This window comes from Tachysurus fulvidraco, chromosome 22 (assembly GCF_022655615.1).
Source record: "Tachysurus fulvidraco isolate hzauxx_2018 chromosome 22, HZAU_PFXX_2.0, whole genome shotgun sequence".
NCBI lineage: Eukaryota > Metazoa > Chordata > Actinopteri > Siluriformes > Bagridae > Tachysurus > Tachysurus fulvidraco.
The window spans coordinates 12,737,908-12,763,812 of record NC_062539.1 but is presented as its reverse complement, the minus strand read 5'-3'; the positions used below and the strand labels follow the sequence as shown (position 1 = coordinate 12,763,812).

The following is a 25,905-nucleotide window of genomic DNA, read 5'->3' as shown; positions in this document are numbered from 1 at the left end:
ACTCATTCATTCAATAATGTCGTTTTTTTGATTTGATTATTTAGTAAATAATCAATAATCATTATTTAATAAATGAACATTTAATAATAAAAAAGACCATTTACAGTTTTAAAAAAAAATCATCTTTGAAGTTGGAAATATTTTATTTATTCATTTGATTAACATTTAAACTGATCCTTTTTTAAAACTCTTAGTTTTATTTGGATTTCAGCGCTTATACATCCTGCACCAGTCAAACCTCCTGTGCTGTAATTCTTTTTTTTTTTTTTTTTTTTTTGGAAAACAGCTCATTTAAAACACTTTCTACATAAAAATTTACAATATTTTATTGTAACATACTTTAACTTAAACAATTTCCAAAACAAACAAAAAATGAGGGGACAGTCCATTCCAAAATGTTCATTGATGTTTCTTCAAAATCAAAACTTTAAAATATATATCTGAAGACTTGATACTGTTAAATGCAAAGACAGTCAGAGAACTTTTCAGTAAAACATAGACACTTCATTGTTTTAGAAAAATACGGACAAATTTTGCTGAACTTTGTATAAATACGTAAAAATATGAAGTTTAGAGTGAAGTGATCTGGGGATCTTATTTGAAATCTAATAGTGTTCTTTTTTGCTTCTGTTTGGGATTAAATAAAAATATTAACAAAAGAAACACATTTACACAGCCACTACATATAAATACTTTTTTTTTTTCTTCGAAATATCAAAAGTTCAAATAAAGCTCTATATTTTCATTTCGGTGCTCTTCTCTTTCCTTCCTTCATCCTTCTTTCCTGATCACATGCTATAGCAGTCTGAAGAAAACTCTATTAATGCCATTCACACATACACACACACACACACACACACACACACACACACACACACACACACACACACACACACACACATACACACCACAACCACATACATACACACACACAACCACATTTCCAAATAGCCGTCTGACGATAATACAATTTTAGTTCATGAAAACTGATAAGAAAAAGATAATCAGACAGAAATATATCTGCTAAGGAAAAAATGGGCTTTGCAAAGAAAAAAATATTGCCAAATTGTAGCACTGTGTCAACGCTAATAATATTGTGAGTGATGAATATCGCAATATATCGTATCACTGATTATTGGCACATGCCTACTTCAAATAATGTGTCTAAAAAGCTACCTTTATATTATACCATGCACACGAGAAAGGAAAAAAACTTGTGCTGGATATAACAATATAATTTAGAACAACTGGCTAAATATATTCATATTGTGTATGTAAAATATATATATTTTTTATTCAAATAGAGGCACAAAAGTGCCATGTACAGTTTACCATAAAATAAAACCACAGCTTCATGCACCACCACATAATTAAATATACTACAGATAATAGCTTTTTTCAATAAAAACTCTAATTAATTAAGACAAAAGTCCAAAATCACTACTATTTTCCCCAAGGTAAACTCTAACACTGTTTTTAAAAAGTCCTTTAAGGCATCTGACTACATTCGCTCAATCCTCCTGAATCCATTCAACACCACGCTTCAGGGTTACAGACAGTGATGAAGGAAGAACGGCCATGACCCGCGCAGGCTCCGACCTCTACATGTGCAAAAATCCAGTGCAATAGCCAGTTATTAACCAAAAATAATAAATAATATCTAAATAAATAAACCCAACAAACACCATGCATAATGTCCTATAGCTATTATACAACATCCGTGTATCAGAACGATACCTTTCTAATTTTACAAATGGAACTTTAACACCAGAGCTTCTAATTCCACGTGATCGTTTCCATGTGAACTGATATATTATAAATATATTCACCTCAAATCGTGGGCTAATCGCCAGAACTAAAATATTGCTCGTTATTCGACCGGCATTCCTGTTAGCCATTAAAAGATTCGGTGGAAGGGGACAAAAATGTACACCTTTTTTATATTTAAAATTAACAAAGAAACACACACAAAAAGAAACAAGCTGAAGACATGTTACATTTGTACCACACCCTGGCGTGGCATTCGCTAAGCTCCTAAAACATGAGCAGGTGGCGTTAGACAAGGCTTCAGAGACGGGTAATGCAATAAGACTGGCGAGTAGCTCTTTTTTAAAATGGGCACGGTGTTTAGATCAGAATGAAGACACACACACACACTCAGACTCTCACCACCTACTGCGCACACACATACACTCACTCACTCTCACACACATCCCCCTCCTTGACAACGTCAGAGGGTAAAATTGTAAGGCAGCTGTTTGCTTCCGTCAACTAAAAGTGCATCGCCAAACGTATCCAGTTATCCCCCTCCTCACCAACACACACATACACACACACACTCCAACAGGCCGTCCATGCACTTCACACTGGGTACGGCTTGGCTCAGCACATTTTTTTATTTTTATCCCCCCCCACCCTCTTTTACCAGCGACTGTGCTTGCTTCAGCTTTCACAGAGCCCAAGTGAGTCGTAAATCACGGTCAGGATAGGGCGGGGCTGGGGGTTGGGTGCTGGGTGCCGGGGGACCTGGTTGGGCTCGGCTACGGGACTCTGCTTTTTTTCCCCTCCACCTTGTTTTCGCTCTTCATTCCAGTCGTCCAGTCGTCCTTTGCCTGTGTCTGAGTCTGAGCGGCATGTTCTAAAGGCCACCCATACCATCGCAGAGAATTACTGGGCCTATGCCGCACGTCCTGAAGAACTCGCTGTAAAGGCCAAACAATCAGAGGACCAGAATTACACTTCAGAAGAGCTTGGGCTGCTAAGCTGTTTTAGAAAGCTACAAATGACCAAAACCTGCTTAGCAAATGACTTTTCCCTGGAAAAACAATTTAAACAAAATCACACGCTTTTCACTTACTTACTCTCAGCACACCTGATTCAAAGTGTAAAGAGCCTGATAATCAGATCAATTAAACCTAATATCATCAACAGAGAGAATATAAAAAATCTTCAGAGGAGTGGATCTCAGGAGCAGCGTGAGAACCCTTCATTTTTGGTACAATTATGTTCCTAAAGGTTCAATTACTTCTTTACATTTACTGTCCAAGTGAAATATCAGCAAATGTACCTTCATAGTAACACATTGGTGACAAATAAATGGCAAATGTTTAATGGAAGAGTGTGTGTATAATTGTTAGTTAGTTCGTATAATAGTTAAATGTTGTAGTGAACTATCTTACCTGAGTTTGATGATGTATCAAGTCAAGAAGTGGACAAAAATAATTGCTAGCCCGATATTTATCAGCATCACTAACGCCACCAGTATAGAGTTAGGACCCTACAAGAGAGTGATGAGCACATACATCAGAAATACTTAAGCAGTTTATCATTTCAGTGTGTCATTTTCCACCTTTACCAAATTAGCCAAATCAAATGAAGCACAGTGGTGTTTTGTGATTAGCCGTGTGTGTGTTCATGTGTGTGTAGAGGTCACTTACTGATTCTTCCTCTACCACGTCCGTGGTGATCTCCATGCTTGCTTTCTTAGTTTCTGATAAACTCTTTGGCTTCAGAGAATCCTGTTTTTTCAGCTTGGGCTCTGGCTTGATGTCTCTGGTGGTGGTGAGCTTGGCAGGGGGCATGGAGGGTGTAGGGGTACGTGTATATTGCTTGACAGTTGGTGGAGCCCTGGCGAGGGCACTTTCTGGCTTTTCCTCCTCCACATCTTCCTCTGGCTCCTCAGGTGGGATCGACACTTCTGCCTTCACAAAGTAGCTGTGGTACTGTGAATGAACCTCACCGTTTCCAGGACTTGAGGAATTGGCGACCGGCAACATGGGTTTATAGGTCATGAGGGTAGAAGAAGAAACACCTTCATGCTTCACTTCCTGTTTGGTCGGCAACCTTGGGGCAGTTCTGGGGATGACGCTGGCTGCTAGGCTCTCGACCACGCTCTCTTTGGTAGATTTTGGTGCGCTTCGGTTGAAGAAGGACTTCTTCTTGTTGGATGGGGGTGAGGGTGGGGGAGTTGGGCCCGGGCTGTGAGTGGGCGTTTGGGTGGGCGTAGTGCCCTTGCGATAGAAATGTGGGCTTCCTGAGGGGGTTTTCTCTTTTTTCTCTTCAATGACTTCTTTAATCTCTATTGGTTCGCTGGAGAACTTTTGCTTGATGTAATCAGGGCCTTTAAAGGAAATAAAAAAAATTTAAGCCAAAATTATATTATATTTGAACTTCTCGATGCTCTATGATGATCATAGAAATGCCTTCATGATGCTGCATTGTGTAGAAAATGACCCATTTTGACTATTGGAAGCCGAAATTTACTGACAACACTGAGTTCAGGAGTTGATGGAATGTTTGTTTCAATAAAGAAGAAAAAAACCTAACAGCTATGGACTTGCTAGCTAACGCATTAGCCTTAGTTATTAGCTAGGAATTACATGGTGCCAGATTTCTCAGTTGCCTAGGAACAGTATTCTTCAGATTCTTCACAGTGCCAACACTTTCTTGCAGCTGACACTATGGGCTTTCTAGAACCCTTCCTGGGACGTGTCCAGATCCAGCCATAGAAGGGTCTGTAAATCACTCTGTTTATCAGATGCTTGCACAGAGCTGACAACCTAAGAACTGACATCTAGAGGACAGCTAGCATTATACCAGAGGCAGGAAAGTCAGAATGAAACCAATTTCTTAACTGAAATGAAATCCATCCATCTGAGTCCAGAAGGAAAAGTTTGGCATTATTTTTATATGGGAATTTGCAAGGTTGAGCTAAAACCTGAATTGTCCTCAAAGGCTAACAAAAGGTCACTGATGCTAGTGCAAAGCTTTGAACCCTTCCATTCCGAAACACAGGAATTGTAAAAAGGGATAAAACTAGTTCATCTTTCCTGACTTATTTTTTGTCACAAAGTGATACACTAATCTATAAAAATTCCCCGATCATATCTCTAATAATCCAAGATGTTCTGTGTGATACAACCACATGATTAATAACTCCAGTTAACCAAAGATTTCTGGCTACATAAGGAGTATATTACTGAAGTTAGGTTAGAGATAAGACTAGCATGCGGTGGTTGTTTTCACAGCCTACACAAACACTCGCTGCATTGTGTCTCTTGGCAGTGATACCTATACAGTACTGCAATGCCTGAATCTGAAGAAGACAAAGAAACTGTTACAGAAATCCAGGAAGATCAGAGAGCAGGGAGACAAACCTGACCCAAACCATGATGCATTGTTAGATGTGACAGAGCGAAAAACATGGAAACATAATATAGTGTTTTTCTATTCTAGAATTCAGATTTAGAGTATATATAATAATTGCACTCCATTTATTTAAATCCGTATTATACCATTTCTTAAAATTTAGAGAGTTTAAATAACATATTAGGTAGGTTAGGGGTGTTGGGGTAGTTAGAGCTGGTTTATTAGATTAGTCGGGGTGTTGGGGTAGTTCAGATTGGGTTATCAGATGAGTTGGAAGTGCTTGGGTAGTTAAGGTTGGTTTAGTAGATGGTTTGAAGGTGTTGGAGTAGTTAGGCTTGGGTTATCAGATGGGTTGGAAGTGTTTGGGTAGTTAGGGTTGGGATATTAAATCGGTCTGAAGTGTTGGGGTAGTTAGGGTTGGGTTATTAGATGGGTTGGAGGGGTTTGGGTAGTTAGGGTTGGGTTATTAAATGGGTTGGAAGGGTTTGGGTAGTTAGGGTTGGGTTATTAAATGGGTTAGAGGGGTTTGGGTAGTTAGGGTTGGGTTATTAAATGGGTTGGAAGGGTTTGGGTAGTTAGGGTTGGGTTATTAAATGGGTTAGAGGGGTTTGGGTAGTTAGGGTTGGGTTATTAGATGAGTTGCAGGTGTTCGGGTAGTTAGGGTTGGGTTATTAGATGAGTTGGAGGTGTTTGGGTAGTTAGGGTTGGGTTATTAGATGGGTTGGAGGGTTTTGGGTAGTTAGGGTTGGGTTATTAGATGAGTTGGAGGTTTTTGGGTAGTTAGGGTTGGGTTATTAGATGAGTTGGAGGTGTTTGGGTAGTTAGGGTTGGGTTATTAAATGGGTTGGAGGTGTTTGGGTAGTTAGGGTTGGGTTATTAAATGGGTTGGAGGTGTTTGGGTAGTTAGGGTTGAGTTATTAGATGAGTTGGAGGTGTTTGGGTAGTTAGGGTTGGGTTATTAGATGAGTTGGAGGTGTTTGGGTATTTAGGATTGGGTTATTAAATGGGTTGGAGGTGTTTGGGTAGTTAAGGTTGAGTTATTAGATGAGTTGGAGGTGTTTGGGTAGTTAGGGTTGGGTTATTAGATGAGTTAGAAGTGTTGAAATCATGAGACAAGCTACTGAATGCACGTAATGATTGACACCTCCATGGCTCACACAGGAGATATTAAATGGGTTTGTGGATTATTGGGTGAAAAGATATGACATTATTAAAATTTCAGAAAATCATTAAATTTGATAGTTTTAGGGTCTGAGAACCACTTGGCTGTTATGTATACAAAACATTTTCTTAGAACATATGTTTCTAAAAGTAATCTCAAATTTTCTTGATGTGTTGAATTAAAGTAAATCTTTAAACTGTCCTGAAATCATTTAAATGAGCGCCTCTCTTAATGCAGCAGGAACTGACGGACTGCAGCAAACAGCAGAAAAGATATGCAAATGATCTGCCTTGCTTCAGAACTCATTTGCATTTACATCTGCTTAACGTTCTCTTTCTGAATAAAGGCAAAGTCAAGACCGACACGAAGCCAAGGACACAGACACGTGTATCATGTCTGTAAACATTTCTGTGTTGATATATGATTTTATCCAGCACTTGATGTAAGCAGCATAAAGCAGAAAAAGAAAAAAAAAAAGAATAAAATATCACCAAAAAAGCTAAAGATACAGCTGTCTGGGGCATTAGTCACGTGTTTGGTCCTTAGTGCACATGCTGTGTTTTTACATAAGCGTGTGTGTGTGCATTTGTGTGTGAGTCTGAGGGCAATACCTGGCTGGCGGAAGGTGGGCGAAAGTTCTCGTGCTACGGCACGAGCCACCTCTGAATCCTGGCATGCTGCTAGAGCCGCTTGGTCTGCAGCTTCCGCTTTAGCTCTGGCATGGGCTGTCCTGAAAACAATAAAAAAAATACAAATAATCTTATAGTACATAAAGAACAATAAAAGCTATATACTGTTCAAAGTGTGTACACTTGAGTTAAAATTAATTGAAGCCAAAATACAAATTAAAATAAAATAAATACTTTAATTTCATAGCAAAATAATATTTTTTTTCACTGAATCTGCAGTGATTTCCCAACCATTAAAATTTGCACAAACTTTTAATCTATATATTTTTGTATAATGTCACTGAAATGTTCCTCTTTTTACTCTCTCTTTAAGTTTTAAGTCAAAAAGAACTCCTTCTGTCCTGAAGATGTTGGAAAGCTTCAAGTTCCAGCTTTACCTCTGACTGTTACACAGCATTGACACTGGAGACTCCATCCACACATCATACACACAGGTCACTTACACTCATCAACATCTTCTGACCAATCAGATTTGAGAATTTATGATGGTATAAATTTACTCTACATGATTTTGACACATTTCTGAATTCTTGAACTCTTCATTCTTTAGTCGCTGAGTCGTGGTGTCATAAACAGAATGGTAAGTAGAAGCGTGAAAAGCGCAGGCGTGTTTTTTCAGCTCTGATAGGTGCGTAGGTGCGTCTTCTGACTGGCAGAAAGATTTTAATCTCTAAAGCGGTTATAAGAAAAGAGACAGAGAGAGAGAGAGAAAGTGAGAAAGTTCAGTGTGATGCACGTTTCATCATTTATATGAGTTAAATGATCTTCCCATGAACGAGTTAAAGCTACAAATATCACTATGCCTTGCAGAGCGGTGAGAATGTTCTCGCTGAACGTCCGTTGATGAAGGAGAGCACACATGCGAGCTCAGTGTGAGAAAAAATAAAAACACCCTTTAGTTCCACTCGCTGTACTGTTGGCAGAGTTGCATTCTTTATTTTTTCAATAGGCTGCATGTAACAGGGTACAGAGCAGAGACGGAGACCAAGATCATCTCCTTGGTGACAGATGGAGCAGTTGCAGAAATTCTGAGGTTTTAATTTGGCAGCAGTCAACTCGTCTCCCCCCCAGCACCCCCCAATACACACACACACACATACATACATACACACACATACACAATCCACCCACTCTCTCAGTGGTGCAGATAAAGATGTCAAGACGAGCACATCCTCGCTCTGTCGTTTAGAAACGCTTGCCTCGTCCTCTCTGTCTCTCTTCTTCATATTCACAGAAAAAAACAGAGTAAAGGACCAGAATAAGAGGAGATTACAGTCATCAGGATGCTTGTTGTAAATGTTTAGTACTGAAATGATACTGCATTGGTATATAAAACACTACAAAGGCAGCTCTGTGTGCCGTTGTTTTCACACATTCCTGGAACTCATTTGCTGAGAATAATGAACAGAATGATGATAAAGATTATGATGATGATGGTGGTGGTGGTGGAATTCTCTTATCAGAGATGGCTGAAAGCGACCCTGCCATGTAATATCTGAAAAAATAGACGATGTGAAAAAAAACTAGTCCCACGTTCTCCTGAGTGGAAGCTGTTCACTGTTATGAGAGAACAGGAGCTCGTTTTGTGCAGGTTTCACAACATTGAACATAGCTGTAAACAGGCAAAGTGCATGACGTATCCGTCTTTAACAGATAAATAAATAAAAGAATCTGTAGTGGAATAAGAGGAATAAAACACTTAGACCACAAGATGTGCTATTCCAGGAAAACTCTCGGTATAGATGTGTTTTCTCGATTTTTTTTTCTCTGGAATATGTGACACACAACGGCGGTGTTCATGAACACGATGCAACAAATTCATGGGCGGATTATAGCGTGTCGTCAATCTGTGCAGGTTCATCTCATCCAGAAACACGCTGCGCCAAAGCCTCGGGCAGATGAGGAGATTCGAGCTCAGTGTAATTACACGATTAATCAGGTATCATGGGATAACAAGGATACTGCTGCGAGGATACACACTTCTCACTGAGCTCACTCCTCGCAAGGAGTAAACATTTGACTCGAAGAGAGTAACACATACATCACACCCAATCAGATGTCAATCGTTTCCAGGATGATTCTGTCCTTACTGACCCTCATTCTTCAGTTGCAGCATCTTTCTGTCACGTTTGACCCAGCACTTTCCTTATATGGTCAAGGCATCTTGCTTTTCTTTTTCTATACTGTACTGTGAACCCTTCTGTTCTGACAGCGGTGAAGGTTTCTGTGTACAATCCATACTTTGAATTGTCAATTTTCAGATTAGTAACTAAAATATCAATTAAGAAACACAATTATTAATATGAACACTGCATTTCAAATCGTTTAGCACACATCCTTTCACTCAGAAGACTCCTTTTCAGGTGATGTGATTTAAAATCTCTTTGTATTAAAACAAAAATAATCTGTTTGAACACGAGAAAACATCCAGACTGAAGGTTTCTTCAGAATTTCATGTGCAATTCTTTTCAGTAGTTTTAACTTTGTTCTGTCTTTTGTTTCAGTCAAGTGTGCAGAATATCTGCTTTTTAGTGAATAATTTTTACTTAATTTGTTTAACACCAGCCCTGAGCTGAGTTTGTTTGTTTGTTTGTTTATTTATTTCCTGCATTTGTGTTAAAAAGCCTACAAAGCAAAACCAAATGCTGTACTACACAATCTGTCTCGTGGTTTATTTTTGCCCTAAAATAGCGTTCAAATGCAGAATAACACAGCAAAAGATAGAACTACCATAGCAACAACAGAGGAAACACTGACCATATAAGGCAATATACAACAGCTAATAGCAAAACACGTGGGGACGACCAAGACAGAATTAGAGCTGAGGTTCCGTTTAGAGTTTTTAAAATATTATTAATGTGCTAGTCAACATTATTAAAACCTGAATGTCAGCTTTAATAAACAATGTTATCTGGTATTTGTTTGTGTAACTTAATCCACAGCATTATTCTGTCCATGAATACAATATACATAATTTAAATAATTTCAGGTGAGGATATAAATATTGGCACCCACCATCTAGCCACACATATGACAATATATATTACATATATTATTTAAGGCATTAACTCATAACCATTTTTTCTTCATTTATTTTATTTAAATCATAGATTAAATAATAAAATTAATTAACTATTATATCATTACATGTGCTTTTGTAATTACTAAAATAAATAAAATACATTAATTGAAGTGAATCTTAATATACGCTGTGATGCTTTATGCTTTTTCAAATGTTTTTAAACTAGTAAAAATATTTTGTAAGTAATGAGTAAATAATAATGAATAAACAAACTATTTTTTGGATGCTGTGTTTAAACACGGTTATGTCAAGAAAGATGAAAAGATGTTTTCGTATATAAACTGTCGCAGTTAGTGAGATTTTCAATGCATGAAATGTCTGTGAAAAGAAGCAGATGCATGTGTATGAGCAAAACACGGTAACATCTAATCAGCTACAAGTCGCTCGGCACTTTTACTTTGTTACTTTGTTAAAATTATTTTATTAAAGTGTGTATTGAAAATGTTTCTATGTGGAAAACAAACACAGTGAAACGCTGACCAGAATCATGGACATGAATAGCTGCTTAAGTGCAGAAGCTACACACACACACACACACACACACACACACACACACACACACACACACACACACACACACACAGACACACACACACACACACACACACACACACCATGCTCAGTCGGCTGAGTGCTCCAACAGATGACAGGCACACACAGATCGACTACTGTATCAGTCGCAGCATTTTATTCTTGTCAGCGCTGAGGAGCCAAATCCTGCCTTGCCTTATTTAGTCAGCAAGCAGAGAGAGAAAGAAAGAGAGAAAGAGAGAGAGAGAGAGGGTCTGACTCTCATGCTCTCTCTCTCTCTCTCTCTCTCTTTGCGTTCCTCAAGTCCTCCTCAGTGCTTATCTCGGCTCTCCATAACAGCGTTGAAATTCACAGACAGAGATTTCATTCGTACTGCTTTTAACTGTTTCAATAGCATTCACATCAAGACGCTAATGCGGTGACAATCCACTCCTTCATCCTGTTGGTCAGAAAATGTTGATTAAGCTCTGACATGTTGATGCGCTCATCCTACAGGGATGTGTAGAACGCACACTTCACTAATAATAACAGATTAAAAGATGAGTGGAAATGCTGTTCTGTTAGGAGACGTTTATTTATTAAAAGTTTAAAATGAAACTTTAAATTTTTTATAATGATAAGTTTATGTTTTTATAATTACTGGAGAGGAAGAAATGAGTGTTTATAGCTGCAATAGTATCAATTTCACATTATTATTTAACATTTATTTTAAATAAATAAATAAATGTTTGTAAGTTGCTGTGGCGACAGAGAAATGAAACACTGTTGGACGTACACACACACACACACACACACACACACACACACACACACACACACACACACACACACACACACACAAACTGTTTATTTCTTTCAACAATGCTCTTTTTTTCTTTTGCTTCAAATCTAATTTGTTACTATTTACAAGAAATCTTCTGTAAAAGTGAAGTTTAATTAGTGAATCCTTCTGAATTGAGTCAGTTATATAAAATGGACCGTGTGCCCATTTTCATCCAGATCATATATTAATTCTTTTTTCATTTTATTTGATTTATTGTACAGGGCAGATAATAACACATTAGTCTAAATATTGAGCACAGTTTAAATGCACTGATGTTTTTTAAACCAAAAAAAAAATATATATATATATAATATAATCTCATCTGTCAATGGAATGAAATAAAATAAGCATAATGTGCTAATATTTAATTGGCTGCTTAAAGCTTGCTTATGTTCATAGCATAGTCATTAGCATGTTTATTCCCTTTTCAAAAAAAGGCTGATGTAGCTAATGAACTCAACTTTGTAGTTAAAGTATAAAAATGCCACATAATTGTAAGTGTATTTACATAACTGACAGATTTTTATAAAGTTTTGGATCTAGCAAGGAGCAGGTAGCACAGTATCATTCCTGCAATGCTAACAGACTCGATTAGCTTCCGTTCATTATTAACAGCATTAGCATTTATCACCGAAGTATTCATTTACACCCCCTTATTTAGCTTGCTATGCTAATTCATGCACTAAAGCTGCTTATAGAGTGAAAGGTGAGGGGTAGAGCATTCAAACAATTTGCTAGATATTTAGTTTCAGAGGTGATGAGTGGCTTAGTGTATTAATAGAAAGGAAACAGGCATATCTGTGTGTGCTAACTGGTGAAGTGCTCAGTTTTATGTGACAGGAAATGTATTACAGTAATTATACTGAATATGTACAGCAGTATGACACAGCTACCCAGTAATGCTGTACATATTCAATATAATTACTGTAATACACTGTTAAAAAGACATGATTGGAAGTTGGTGCTCTGTGTACATAGCTACAAGCAGCTAATTAAATAGTAACACATATCATTTTATTTCCATGACTACTAGATTAGATCAAATATTTTGTGTATTTAATCTTTGCTCAATATTTAGACATGATTGGGAGGCGGGGCTTTGTGTACATGGACATTATTGGGAGGTGGGGCTTTGTGTACATGGACATGATTGGGAGGCGGGGTTTGTGTACTTGGATGTGATTGGGAGGTGGGGCTTTGTGTACATGAATGTGATTGGGAGGCGGGGCTTTGTGTACATGGACATTATTGGGAGGTGGGGCTTTGTGTACTTGGACGTGATTGGGAGGAGGGGCTTTGTGTACATGGACATTATTGGGAGGCGGGGTTTTGTGTACATGGATGTGATTGGGAGGTGGGGCTTTGTGTACATGGACATTATTGGGAGGTGGGGCTTTGTGTACATGGACATGATTGGGAGGCGGGGTTTTGTGTACATGGATGTGATTGGGAGGTGGGGCTTTGTGTACATGGACATTATTGGGAGGTGGGGCTTTGTGTACATGGACATGATTGGGAGGCGGGGTTTTGTGTACTTGGATGTTATTGGGAGGTGGGGCTTTGTGTACATGAATGTAATTGGGAGGCGGGGCTTTGTGTACATGGACATTATTGGGAGGTGGGGCTTTGTGTACATGGACATTATTGGGAGGCGGGGCTTTGTGTACATGAACATGATTGGGAGGTGGGGCTTTGTGTACATGGACATTATTGGGAGGCGGTGTTTTGTGTACATGGATGTGATTGGGAGGCGGTGTTTTGTGTACATGGATGTGATTGGGAGGCGGGGCTTTGTGTACATGGGCATTATTGGGAGGTGGGGCTTTGTGTACATGAACATGATTGGGAGGTGATCAAATATTTAATTAATAATGGACATTATTGGGAGGCGGTGTTTTGTGTACATGAATGTGATTGGGAGGCGGGGCTTTGTGTACATGGACATTATTGGGAGGTGGGGCTTTGTGTACTTGGATGTGATTGGGAGGCAGGGCTTTGTGTACATGAACATGATTGGGAGGTGGGGCTTTGTGTACATGAACATGATTGGGAGGTGGGGCTTTGTGTACATGGACATTATTGGGAGGTGGGGCTTTGTGTACATAGACATTATTGGGAGGTGGGGCTTTGTGTACTTGGACCTGATTTTGAGGCAGGGCTTTGTGTACATGGATGTGATTAGGAGGCAGGGCTTTGTGTACATTACATTTACCAGACACCCTTATCCAGAATGACTTACATTTTATCTCATTTTACATTTAATTGTACACACAGCAATTGAGGGACCCAGCAGTGGGACATGCGAATCAAACTCACAACCTTCCGATTGGTAGTCCAGCACTTTAACCACTAGGCTACCACATCCACATGGGTATAATGGGGAGGCTAGGCTTTGTGTACATGGAGTAGCTGTGTGCCAGTTCTACTTAAGTCACTTTAAAGACAATTCTGCATAATTTGGATCTAGCCACATTAGTGTGAATGCCATAATTCTGACAAATCAAACCTGATTAAATGCTGGTATCAGTACAGATCTGTACAGATAGGAGTACTGTGATAATGATTAGTAAATGATGAATTGTGCAGTTTGGAGTTTCTCATGCAGCTGCTCTCAGTGCCGCTGTGATTTCATCACTAACACATCCGCTCAGCTCTGCATTGATTAGCTGTTCAGAGAGAGCTTTATCCTGGGGCGAATAACGACACTCATGTGAACACTATTCTATTCAACAGGAAGGATCTCTCTCTTTCTGTCTCTCTCTCACTCTCTGTCTCTCTCTCACCCTCTCTGTCTCTCCCTATCCTTCTTGTTCTCTGTATCTCAGAGTTTCACCTCCTCCCCATTTCTCTGTAACTATATCCTTTCCTGTCTGTCCCTCACTCGTCCTCTGTGCCATTTCCCTGCTCACATCTGACGTTTTGCTTGTTTGTGTTATGTTTTTAATGTCTGATGCACAACATCAGTCTGAACAGCTCTAATCTCCTGAAGGAACAGTCAAGTCAACAACTGCTGAGAAGAAGCTGAGATGAGTTAATACTCATTAAATTGACCTTAAATAAATCTTTAAAAAAGACTTTTTGACTTTTAACCTTTACAGATACATAAAATTAGGTAAAGTTAGGTAAGGTTAGATAAAATTAGGTAAAGTGTCTCATTTCACACGATTCTGAGCCTATAATGTAATATTCTGTGTGTGTCTTTAATTTTTAGCTTGAATGAAATGAAAATTTCCTCCTTTCTTTTCCACTTTATTTTTGCACAATTCCCACAGGTCCCTACAAAGCTGTCATTTTTTTTTTTTTTACATTTTTATTTGTTTCTTACTCAGCAGTGTATTGAAGAATAACAGGAACATCTCCCTCAATGCGACATTATGTAGCGAGTTTCTTCAGGTTGAAGAGAACCTTGTTAGCTAGACAGCAACAACAATTTAAAATTGTTTCACCATATGTGACGTTGTGTCTGTATTTAGCTTTGCTGATGTTTATACTGTAACACATTAGGATGACGCTATATAAACAATAGATTAATTATCAAGCTCTCACCTGGAGGTGGCGATCTCCACCTTTGTCCTGGCAATGGCAGCCGCTCTGATCGCCCCTTCAACAGCACGCTCCACCTTCTGTTTGGTCTTGGCATTCTTCAGAGGAATGAGCTGCTTCTTGATGCCCCTGACGAGCACATTGTTCTTGTACTTGCCCTCCTCGCGGGTGCTATCAGGGAAGACGGTGCAGCCGTAGCCGTGGCGTTTGTTGTTGGCCCACTCGCCCTCGTACTTCATGCCGTTGGAGCGCTCGCTGATGCCAAAGCCACTGCGCTTATCGTTCTTCCACTCTCCCATGTACGACTCAGTTGTAGTGGCATCTACGTTGTCTTCGGTTTGAGCGTTGTCCTCGTCCTCTCCAAAGCTGAGCGTAGAGTTGGCGTCGCTTGAGCTGATGCGGCTCATGGCGGCATCACTGCGTGCTGAGCTGCGCTTACTCGAGATGGATGAACGTGAGTCTGACTTCCTCAGCTGCCGCAGGCTGCCAAACAACGAGCCACGCCGGAACAGACCTTTCTTCCTGCCTGAACTGAGCTCGCCATCACTGTGGACATTGAGCACGAAGCCGCCTCGTGTTCCAGACGGACTCTCTGAGGAGCGCTCGTTCAGGACGGAGCCATTACTCTGCTCACTGCGTAGGGAGGCAAGGGAAGTGCGCAGCGGCGAGCGTATTACTGCAGCCATACCGTACGGAACGCTCTGTCTCACGCCATAACCGTGACGCATCCCACCCATCCACTGGCCCTGAAATGTACCTGTCAATCACACAAACACATGCAGGGGTTAAATACCATCTGAACAAAAGCTGCATAGTGTTATGAATAAACATCTGCTTCAAGAGAACCATTTATAAACAAACCTTTATTACACATATGTTTACATGTCACATCCATGCATGAGTCCCTGTGAACAAGCTGTTACTATAGAAACCTTAGTGTATTAGGACAATGCATATAGAAAATGAATTATCACGCTCTGACCAATCAAAATCCAGAATCCAGCCTGAACCATAGGAAGTAAATAATATAAACACTGAAACTGAACCCTGAACAGAAGCCTTTCCTTAAAATCTAATTTAAAAAGGAAAATTTAACAGTTGATATAATTATTACTGAAAATATAAAATATATTATCAATATACAATAATATTGAGATTATATAATATATAAAATGAATATAAATATAATGGATTTATTTTGCTGTTGTTTGTGTTGAAGATTCTCCTTCCGACTCAATATTAAAATAATGTATTATTATAATTATATTATATTATAATGAATAATTATAATCATTTATACTGATATATTCAATAGGAAGAACATTGTGATGGTGGTCAAGTGATGATAAGTTTTTCTTGAGAGAACTGATTAGGAGAACAGTCCTCTACAGGAGCGTCACTGCCTGCTGCCTGCGAAGGTTCTAGTGACAATTAAACCAAAACATGGTACGACAAAGATTTTATATGAGCACATGCTAACCACTCTGCTCTGCGCTGTGTGTAACTGGAGCTGTGGAATGACGGATGTGTGACGGAGTGGACAGTCGGCGCTGCCAAATCTCCGTCCTAAACACACAGCACTATTTTAAAACATGGAAGTAACCTGAGATGTGGAGAAATTTGCAGCTTAAGCCAATCATAACCCTGCTTTATTCACAAAACACGCTTCATCTTTTCCGCTGGGACGACCTGTCTCCCTCACGCCCCGTCGGCTCGTCAATAACGTTGAGTTATTACAAATTATTAAAGAGGAAGTAGATTAGTTGACGTTTTAGTTAAGTAACATATACAACGTTATTGCTAGGACACATTACACCACGTTGTTGAATAATTCTCTATAACAGCAGGTTTATATTATACACTAACTCTAATGCATAATCGTTACTATAGCAACAGCTCCTTCACAGGCACTTGTATTTGTAACATATATGGAATGAGTCTTCAGTGTCAACAGTGTAACAGTCAGAAGTAAAGCTGGAACTCCACATTTTCAGGACAGAGGTGTTTAAACTTCTTCGTGGTTTCTCAGTAATGACTGTTTATTGCTGCTATAACATAATAAGGATTTATATATAATAAGGAATTTGGATATACTACAATATTAAATGTAACTATAAAAGGATAAATATGGTAAAAGGTGTAAATATTTTGATATGGTTTTAAATACCTGCTTCATCTTATACTCTTAATTGCTGTATATATTAAAATATTCATTTCTATTACATTATTCAAAGCACAGCCATATTTATTCATATTGCATTTTCAGTAGATGTATTTCGTCACTTTTCTGGTGAATTGTTTTAAAACGCAAAATTATGATATCTTATTTAATATCTTCGAATAAACAGATCATGAGTTTTCCAAGTATATAGCCCCACTATACATGTGCCTTTATGTAGTTATTTCATTAAAGGATTATTTCATGAACTCAACCATTTTCAATCTGCTGAACACAAACACAAACTAAATGAGGATCAATGCTGATCTTCAGCTCCGTGTTGGATCACAGCAACTCTGAACAGAAGTGTAGCAGATATGACTATTATTAGCCGTGACCTCTAGGACTGACCGGTCCAATCCAAAGCCATAGCTCATACAAAACCAGCAGCACGGGTCCGACTCCAACATACTTGTAAATTCATGCCAGAGTTTAGACACGATCGGAAAGGTTCAAAAGGGCCGGGAAAAAAGAACATCTCACAAACAGGAATATTGAGTTCAAATATTTTCTATAGATTTATTTGGTGTAATATTATGTAATGTATGTAGAATACTAGTACTCTTAGAATAGTATTATGCTTTTCTGTCATTTTAGCCTTATATTCAGTCTTCTGATATTTATCCTTATATGACATTCTTATAAAGGCGTATAAGAAGTGTTATGCAGTCTTAATATAGGCTCATATGGATAAATATATCATTCTTAATGTATATAAGTGTTAATAATCATTTAATATCCAGTCCTTATATGAAGTCTTATATGCCTTTATAGGGTATTTAGTACTCATTATTTATAGTCTTTATATATAACCTATATTAAAACCTTGACATATATGCAGCTTTATGTGGTTAAGGTATCAAAGAAAGTGCCTTACCAACATATATAGGCTAAAAAATCTTAATCTTATATTTATTCTTATAATGTGTTTATTTGTACAGCTTTGTGTTGAAAGTGTCAAGATTAACCTAATGTAGTGGCTTATGGAGTGGAATATTATATTCTTACATTAGCTCTGCACTCACATGTGATGTCATAGACCTAAAATGTAGCCTTATATGGAGTTATATACTGTACAATCTGATATGTAGTCCTATAACTTACATTTCATTAAAGTGAATGATTGTCTTAATTCTATCCAGTTTTAATATTCTACTTCATATGAAGACATAATTATATGCAGTCTCACTGGTCTGTGGCATGTAGTGTTATATGTGGTGTTATGCAGGCTTATATGCAGTCATATAAAATAACATATCAACTTACAGCATTATATACATTCCAATCTGATATATACCCTTATGTAGTCCTGTGTAATCTGTCATAAGTTTAAGAATGAGAGGTATGGGTTTTAATATGTAGGCTTATAATTGTTCTTCAGTCATTACATACACAGGCTAACTATTCAGCCTTATGTAGTCATTTAAAATCTTAAATGAGAAGTTTCACAGGCCTATGTAGCCTGTGCCATTTTAGTCTTAAATGCAGTCATATAAAGTCCTAAAATGTAGCCTTATATGGAGTTATATGCAGTACAAACAAATATGTTGTCTTATGTAGCCTTAACTAAGCTGAAGACAGGCACTACATTAAACTGTCATATGGCGGTTAGCATTTAGTTGTCTGTGTAATTTAGCTGATCTGTCTGATCAGCATATGTAGAATTCATCTTCTGCTTTTATGAGGTATATTGCAGTTTTATAATTTAGTTTTATATAAAAAAGATATTTATATTTAGCATAGCTTATATGTAGCCTTATGTCACTTCATAAAGTCTTATGTGCAATACTTTATACATAACAATATGTACATTAGTCATAACACTGTCATTTCAATTCCTTCCATCTCAAATACACTGAAGTCTTAACATATTGTTTTATATACAATTGCTATAAATAGCCTTGTCTCTTATACAGCCTTATCTAAAATTATGAAGTCTTTATAACACGTTACCTATAAGCTTATATAAATTTGGCATTTCACATTTTACCTTCTTAAATTTTCTATTGTGTGTAGTATTACATGCCCTAATATATTTCAGCCTCATGTCTCATATTTGTCATATATATATATTTTTTATGTAGCCTTATACAACCTTATGTCATCTTATATAAGTTTCGAATGAAGGGTTATATATGTTATATAAAAGACTGATATTTCATGTTCTCTCTTCTGTAATACCTTTCAGTATTAATATATAATATTACATAAAGTGTTTGTATGTAGCATTTTACAACCTTATGTCACCTTATAAAACCTATATGTCAATATGACATGTATTATATAATCTTATGTAAACTAGTCATATCATTCACACAGTCTCCCTTCTCTGTATACCACCTTATTAATATGTAGTCTTACATAAATCTTTAGATGTTGCTTTATACATCCGTATGTTGCCTTATGTAGTATTTATGACACGTCATACACAAGCTTATGTAAATTAGTAATATGACTCACATAGACTGCCTTTTGTGATATACTGCAGTATTAGTAAGTAGTATTAGTATTATTATACTGCAGTATTAGTAAGTCTTAAAGTCTTTAGTGATACACAAACACTTGTGGTGTTATAAAGTCTTTATGCAATGCAATATTAACTCTTGTGTAGATTAGACTTTAAGAAGTCTCAGGTGACTGAAGCCTCACTCGCTAAAACTCACCCCCGTCCCCGTAGGTCTCGACTCCGTAGCCGTCCTGCAGCCCGTTACTCCACGTGCCCTCGTACCTGGCGGAGGTGTTGAGGCTCTGGCGCACACCGTAGCGCCCCTTCAGCCCGTGGCTCCACTCTCCCCGGTAAAGCCACCGACCCTTGGCCTCCACACCGAGCCCGTGCCGTTTGCCCTGCGCCCAATGGCCCTTGTAGGTGTTGCCGCTGGGCCACGTGTAAACACCGACCGCCTCGAAGCCGTTGCGCCATGAACCCGAGTACTCGCCTTGGCCTTTGGGGCCGGTGCAGACGCCGTGCCCGTGGGCTTTGCCATCCGCCCAACCTCCGCAGTACGTTCCGCCATCGTCGAAGTCAAACCGGCCGCCCGTCATTCAGCTTCCAACAACAAAACAAACCGCGCGCGCCTCGGTGGCTGTGTCGTTGCACGACTGATCAGGCGTGAGGATTCTTGATAAATAAATTAATTCTAAAAAAAACGTGCATGGAAAACGGGGAGAATCTGGTATCCGCGCGCATCTGGCTCGATGTCGGTGGAGGGGAGCGCGCGCGCACACCGGAGGCCGCACGCGCTGTCAGCGCCGTTAGTCGCTTTATGATCCTCTCTCTCTCCCCTCGGAGCGCGAGAGAGGAGGAGAGGAGCAGAGGAGACCAAAAGTAGTGATGAGGGGAGACTCGAGAACGAATCGGTTCTTTTTTATTTTTTCCTTTAAATGATTCTTTGTTAGTGAATCCTTTTTTGAGAATCGATTCTCAGCACTAATGATTATTTAAAAAAAAGGTAAATAATTGATTTTATTTATTCTATTTTAAGGGATCACTATCTCTGCAGGCTGAGACCTTCATTTCATTAACACGGACATGTCTGATGTGTGATGTCATTTATTTGATCCATTCAAGCTTCTTATTCCTGAACTTTCCAGCTGTAGATGTCTGACACACAGGGTATCACATTAACATTGCACTTCCATGTTTTATTCTACTGTCAGTTTGTTTAAAGTTCATGATGTTAAAGATAACGTTATGTAAGCCAATATAATTTCATATCATACAAAAACTAAGAAAAAAGATAAACCCTGACACTAGTTGATAGAAATCTTAACTCCTGTGTAATTAAAATAATAATAATAAGTTGGTTCTAATTGTCTTAATGTTGAAAGGTGCAAGTGCAAAGTACCATGACAATGCAGGGTCAAGTAGATATTTTAATCCTTTATTAATATAATGTGTTGTACATCAGTGCATTGTTTTATTCTCAATTTCATTATCAATCAGCTCCAGCCATTTAACATATGACAAGAACAGAAACAACAAACAACAACAACAATAATAATAATAATAATCGTAATAATAACAATAATCATTTTAATAATAATTATAATAATAATAATAATAATCGTAATAATAATAATAATAATAATAATAATAATAATTCAATTCAATTCAAGTTTATTTGTATAGTGCTTTTTACAATTGACATTGATAATAATAATAATAATAATAATAATAATAATAACAACAACAACAACAACAATAATAATAATAATAATAATAATATTACAAAACCCTTTCAAGATTAGGGTAAAGGAATAGGCTTCATTAGGAAAACAGTTCATTATAAACAATATATGAAATGAATAACTGCTGCGTTAAACATATGTTACTTTTAAACATTTCAGTACATTTTATGAATTAAAAGAAGTGAAATAGATTTAAAATGACTAAACTCACTGCTTCTGTAAGGCAGACATGACAAACACTGATTAAACAATAAATTTTTAAAGTTAGCACTCAGGAGTGTGATACAGTTGTGGGATTGTATCTGAATTATTTAAAAGGATATTAAATCCTTCACCAGACAATCCAGTCGAGGAATGTTTAACTGTAAAAAACAAAAATCAGTGAATCACCTTAGTGGGAAGACAGTCATACAAGCATTTCCCTACATGTCATACTGTGTATGGTTATGTATGTGACAAGAAATATTAATTTAGAATTTAGATTTTCAACATATCAGGCAGATCATTTCAATATTTACAATAATTCTCTGGCTATTACTTGGATCCTGTGATTATTTTTAATTTCTGAACATTCCTTCAAAAAGATTTGTTTCTTACTTTTTTTTCCTCAAGCGTAACATTATTTATGTTCATAATAATGTCAATGTAAAATTAGAGAATTCAAAGAAATTAGAGAATAATGAACCAGAGAGCACTTTGAGAGCCATGAATCCATCCTTCTTAATTTTAGCTAAGACTAACCTCATGCAAAACATTTTTATTATACATCTTGGATATGCATGGATACATCCGATGCTTGGATACACATCCAACAAATCAAGCCTAACGTTTCTAAATTCTGATTATAAATATAAAAAAACTAATTGGGGCATTGAGTTCTGCTCCGGTCTTATGATTGCTGTCTCCTGAGGTTAATTATCTTCTTCTTCTTCTTCTTCTTCTTCTTCTTCTTCTTCTTCTTCTTCTTCTTCTTCTTCTTCAACATCCTACATGAACTGAAAGTTGCCACTGTCCTGTGCACGTGAGTAAAAGTTTACCATCTAAGATCTTAAATTCTAGCGTTTCTCCACATGACCAGCAGAGGGCAGTAATTACAGCTTTTTCAGGGTTTCTGTATTATCATCGGCGATTTCAGTTATATAAGCTTTTAATATTTTCATGAACTCATAAAGCGACGCCTTCCTCCAAAACATTACATTGCACTATACTTTGTATTTTGACCTGTGTATCCTGATTTTGTTTGTTTGTTTGGGCTTTTTAAAATCCAGCTTTCATATTTTATATTTATTTTCGGCCAATTATTTCACGTTATTGCAAATATTGGCAACACGCCACACGGTCTCTGTGATGCATTATTTGTGTTGAATCAAAGGAATCAAATGTCGCGAGTCGGTTCTTGTTTGTTCGAGAGAGTCGAATCGAATGGATTGAATGAATCGTAACAGTTCATCTCTAGCCCAAATCTCACTGATGACGTCAATCTCGCTTGTCGCCGCCCACCGTGCTCTGTTAAAGGGGCTCGTGAAGGATTGTAATAAATGACTGAGAAGGTGAGCGAGCAATAATATCGCTCTGGATGACGTTTAGCCGTAATGACCTATGGTTGCCAGATTGTGTGTTTATGATCCCCTCTCTGACGTCTGGAAATACACTAAACTTTTTTTTTTATTGTTTTTAATTCACATGATGTTCCAGTTAATCACGTGTGTGTGTGTGTGTGTGTGTGTGTGTGTGTGTGTGTGTGTGTGTGTGTGTGTGTGTGTGTGTTTTACCTTTACAAAATGCGATACGAGTATGTATGATGGGTGAAAACTATCCATCCACAGGGATGAGAAAAAGCAGAAGTTTATTACAGGAGACTGAGAGCACAAGGCGGGGATACCTGTAAGGGTGCAAACTCATCACAGGGAACATTCTCTCTCTCTCTCTCTCTCTCTCTCTCTCTCTCTCTCTCTGTATATATATATATATATATATATATATATATATATATATATATATATATATATATATATATATATATACACACACACACACACACACACACACACACACACACACACATTCATATAAGATGCATGTAACCACCTGTTTGTACCCAAGGGAAGGGTGCCAATAATTGTGGCCATAAGTAACCTTCATAATATTTTTACACACACACACACTCACATTCAACCAGCCAACACCCCCCCCACACACACACACACATTCAACCACCCAACAACCCACACACATGCACACACAGCACAGCACAGACACACACACGCAAGCATACACAGCACAGACACTCACACTCACACTCACACACGCGCACACACACACACACACACACACACACACACACACACACACACACACACACACACAGAGAGAGAGAGAGAGAGAGAGAGAGAGAGAGAGAGAGAGAGAGAGAGAGAGAGAGAGAGAGAGATTTGCAGCTGTCGTTACGGATCAGACGTTAACTGCTGAAAGACAAATGAACTCGCGCTGCTCAAAAGGTGACAAAGATCGTCATTAGATCTCAGAATAGAACCTGAGATCCACTGGGAGCCGGACGTTCCACTGAACTCTACAACAATGTGGACATCAGGAACACACACACTGTTCACCTCGAATTCCAACACACAGCGCCTCTGTTTGATCCTCGCAGACATGCCCTGATATTTTACCAGATCATAAATCCACACTCTGTGTGTGTGTGTGTGTGTGTGTGTGTGTGTGTGTGTGTGTGTGTGTGTGTGTGTGTGTGTGTGTGTGTGTCTGTCTGTCTGTCTGTCTGTCTGTGCTGTTTGTCCTGTGTGTGTGTGTTTGTTGTGTGTCTGTCTGTGCTGTGTGTGTGTTTATTATTTTATGCAATTTCTCACTAAACAAACTGTGCTGACTTTACTGACCAATTAAACGCGTAAAATAAGCAGAAAAACATCACACCCTCAATACTATCACACACTGTTATGAATATCCATGAACGAGGAAACCGACCACACCCCCTTGCGTCCTCCAGCCCTTTTGACTCCACCCATTTCTCTTTAATGCCAGGTTAAATATGTGGGGCGGAGCTTCCGGAAAAGTAAATTTTTTAAATTTATGTACATTTATTTATATATAAAATTATATATTTATGATTTGATTTATTTATTCGCTTATTTCATAATTAATATATTTTCCCCCATATCTACAAACAAATGTTCTTATTTTAACAATCTTTCAACCATTTGTCTGTTTATTTGAACTGAAGCCCAACTCTTATGTTTTTTTTAATGTGTTAGGTTACAATTATATTTTAACGTTTAGTTTTAATTTGTTTAATTTGCCTGTAGTTTAAAGAGCATTTTGAGAACTTGAGATCTCTCTTTTTCAGGTGTACTAAAGAAACTAGAGACTTTTATTCACCACATGGTGTCAGAATAGTCTTTCCTTTTTCCTCAGTCTCTCAGTTTAACACTATATTTATTTCTCAGATTCTCAGCACTTCTTCTCTCTGTACTGAGGACAGTGAGATGCTCTGCGACTGCCATCATGACCCCACTTCACTTAAACCTGCACATCAGGTTTGTTCCCTTCTATACACTCGTCAGGTTTGTTCCCTTCTATACACTCGTCCATTGTTATTAGTGCTGTATACAATGTGTGTGTGTGTGTGTGTGTGTGTGTGTGTGTGTGTGTGTGTGTGTGTGTGTGTGTGTGTGTGTGTGTGTATATTTAATTCTCTGATCAGCATCATTAGAGGCAGCAGAGATCAAAACACAAACACACAGACTGGTAAATGGCAGGATAATTCAGTGTAAGAGCCTAAACACACGCAAACAAGGTCAAAATACCAGGAATCCAATGTCAGAATCATGCAACGCTGCTGACGGCTGCAGACCAGGGCAGAATTTATACACTGAGTTGTATAACAACACAACGAGAGGCAGGTGGACCAAACTGGAGCCAGGTGAATACGGTCATGCGTGAACAGAGCTGGAGCTGAGGAGCACAGCAGGGAGAAGGCTTCCGTGACAGCTCCTCAGACAGTGGTTTGGTGTGGCGCTGATGTCAGGGTGTGTTTTCTCTCCAGGCAGCTGTGTTTAACTCACTAACCAGAAGACGAGCCTCTCTGAAACACACACCACTGTCCTGAGCCCTGAGGATGGCGTGTTGAGCTTAACACGGAGATGTAAACCCACAGCAGATGTAAACAACGGATGAACTTTCTTCTACTTCTCCAATTTGTGTGAAAAAGCTTAACTTTAGAGCGAGAGCTGAGAACATCTCAGTGGAGGTTTTAGCACACTGAGCTGAAGCCAGTAACAGACAGAAGATGCTGTACCATTTGTTATAGTCAGGTCTCCAGACGTATACGTGTAGTAATGTCTCAATAATCAATTATCAAGATATACTGAAGTGTTCATTATTCAGTGTTCAGTAATGTGCAGTATTGTTACTGTGGGTGTTTTTGAATACAATCATTCTTCCAGTGAATGAGCTGATACTATAGAAACAATAACTTATTAGAACAAGTGCATTAATATAAACCTGCAA

At 38.2% G+C, this 25,905-nt stretch overlaps 1 protein-coding gene across 1 annotated transcript; it reads right to left on the bottom strand.

Moving 5' to 3' along the window:
* Nucleotides 1-124: 124 nt before the first annotated feature.
* jph1b (junctophilin 1b) lies at nt 125-20,551 on the bottom strand. The gene is made up of 6 exons (XM_027142900.2): nt 19,860-20,551; nt 14,982-15,735; nt 6,922-7,040; nt 3,438-4,120; nt 3,180-3,277; nt 125-2,702 (listed from the first exon to the last, which is right to left on the bottom strand). The coding sequence occupies exons 1-5, from the start codon at nt 20,236-20,238 to the stop codon at nt 3,197-3,199; spliced, it is 2,016 nt and encodes a 671-aa protein (XP_026998701.1). The 5' UTR covers nt 20,239-20,551; the 3' UTR covers nt 125-2,702; nt 3,180-3,196.
* Between the last annotated feature and the right edge of the window lie 5,354 nt (nt 20,552-25,905).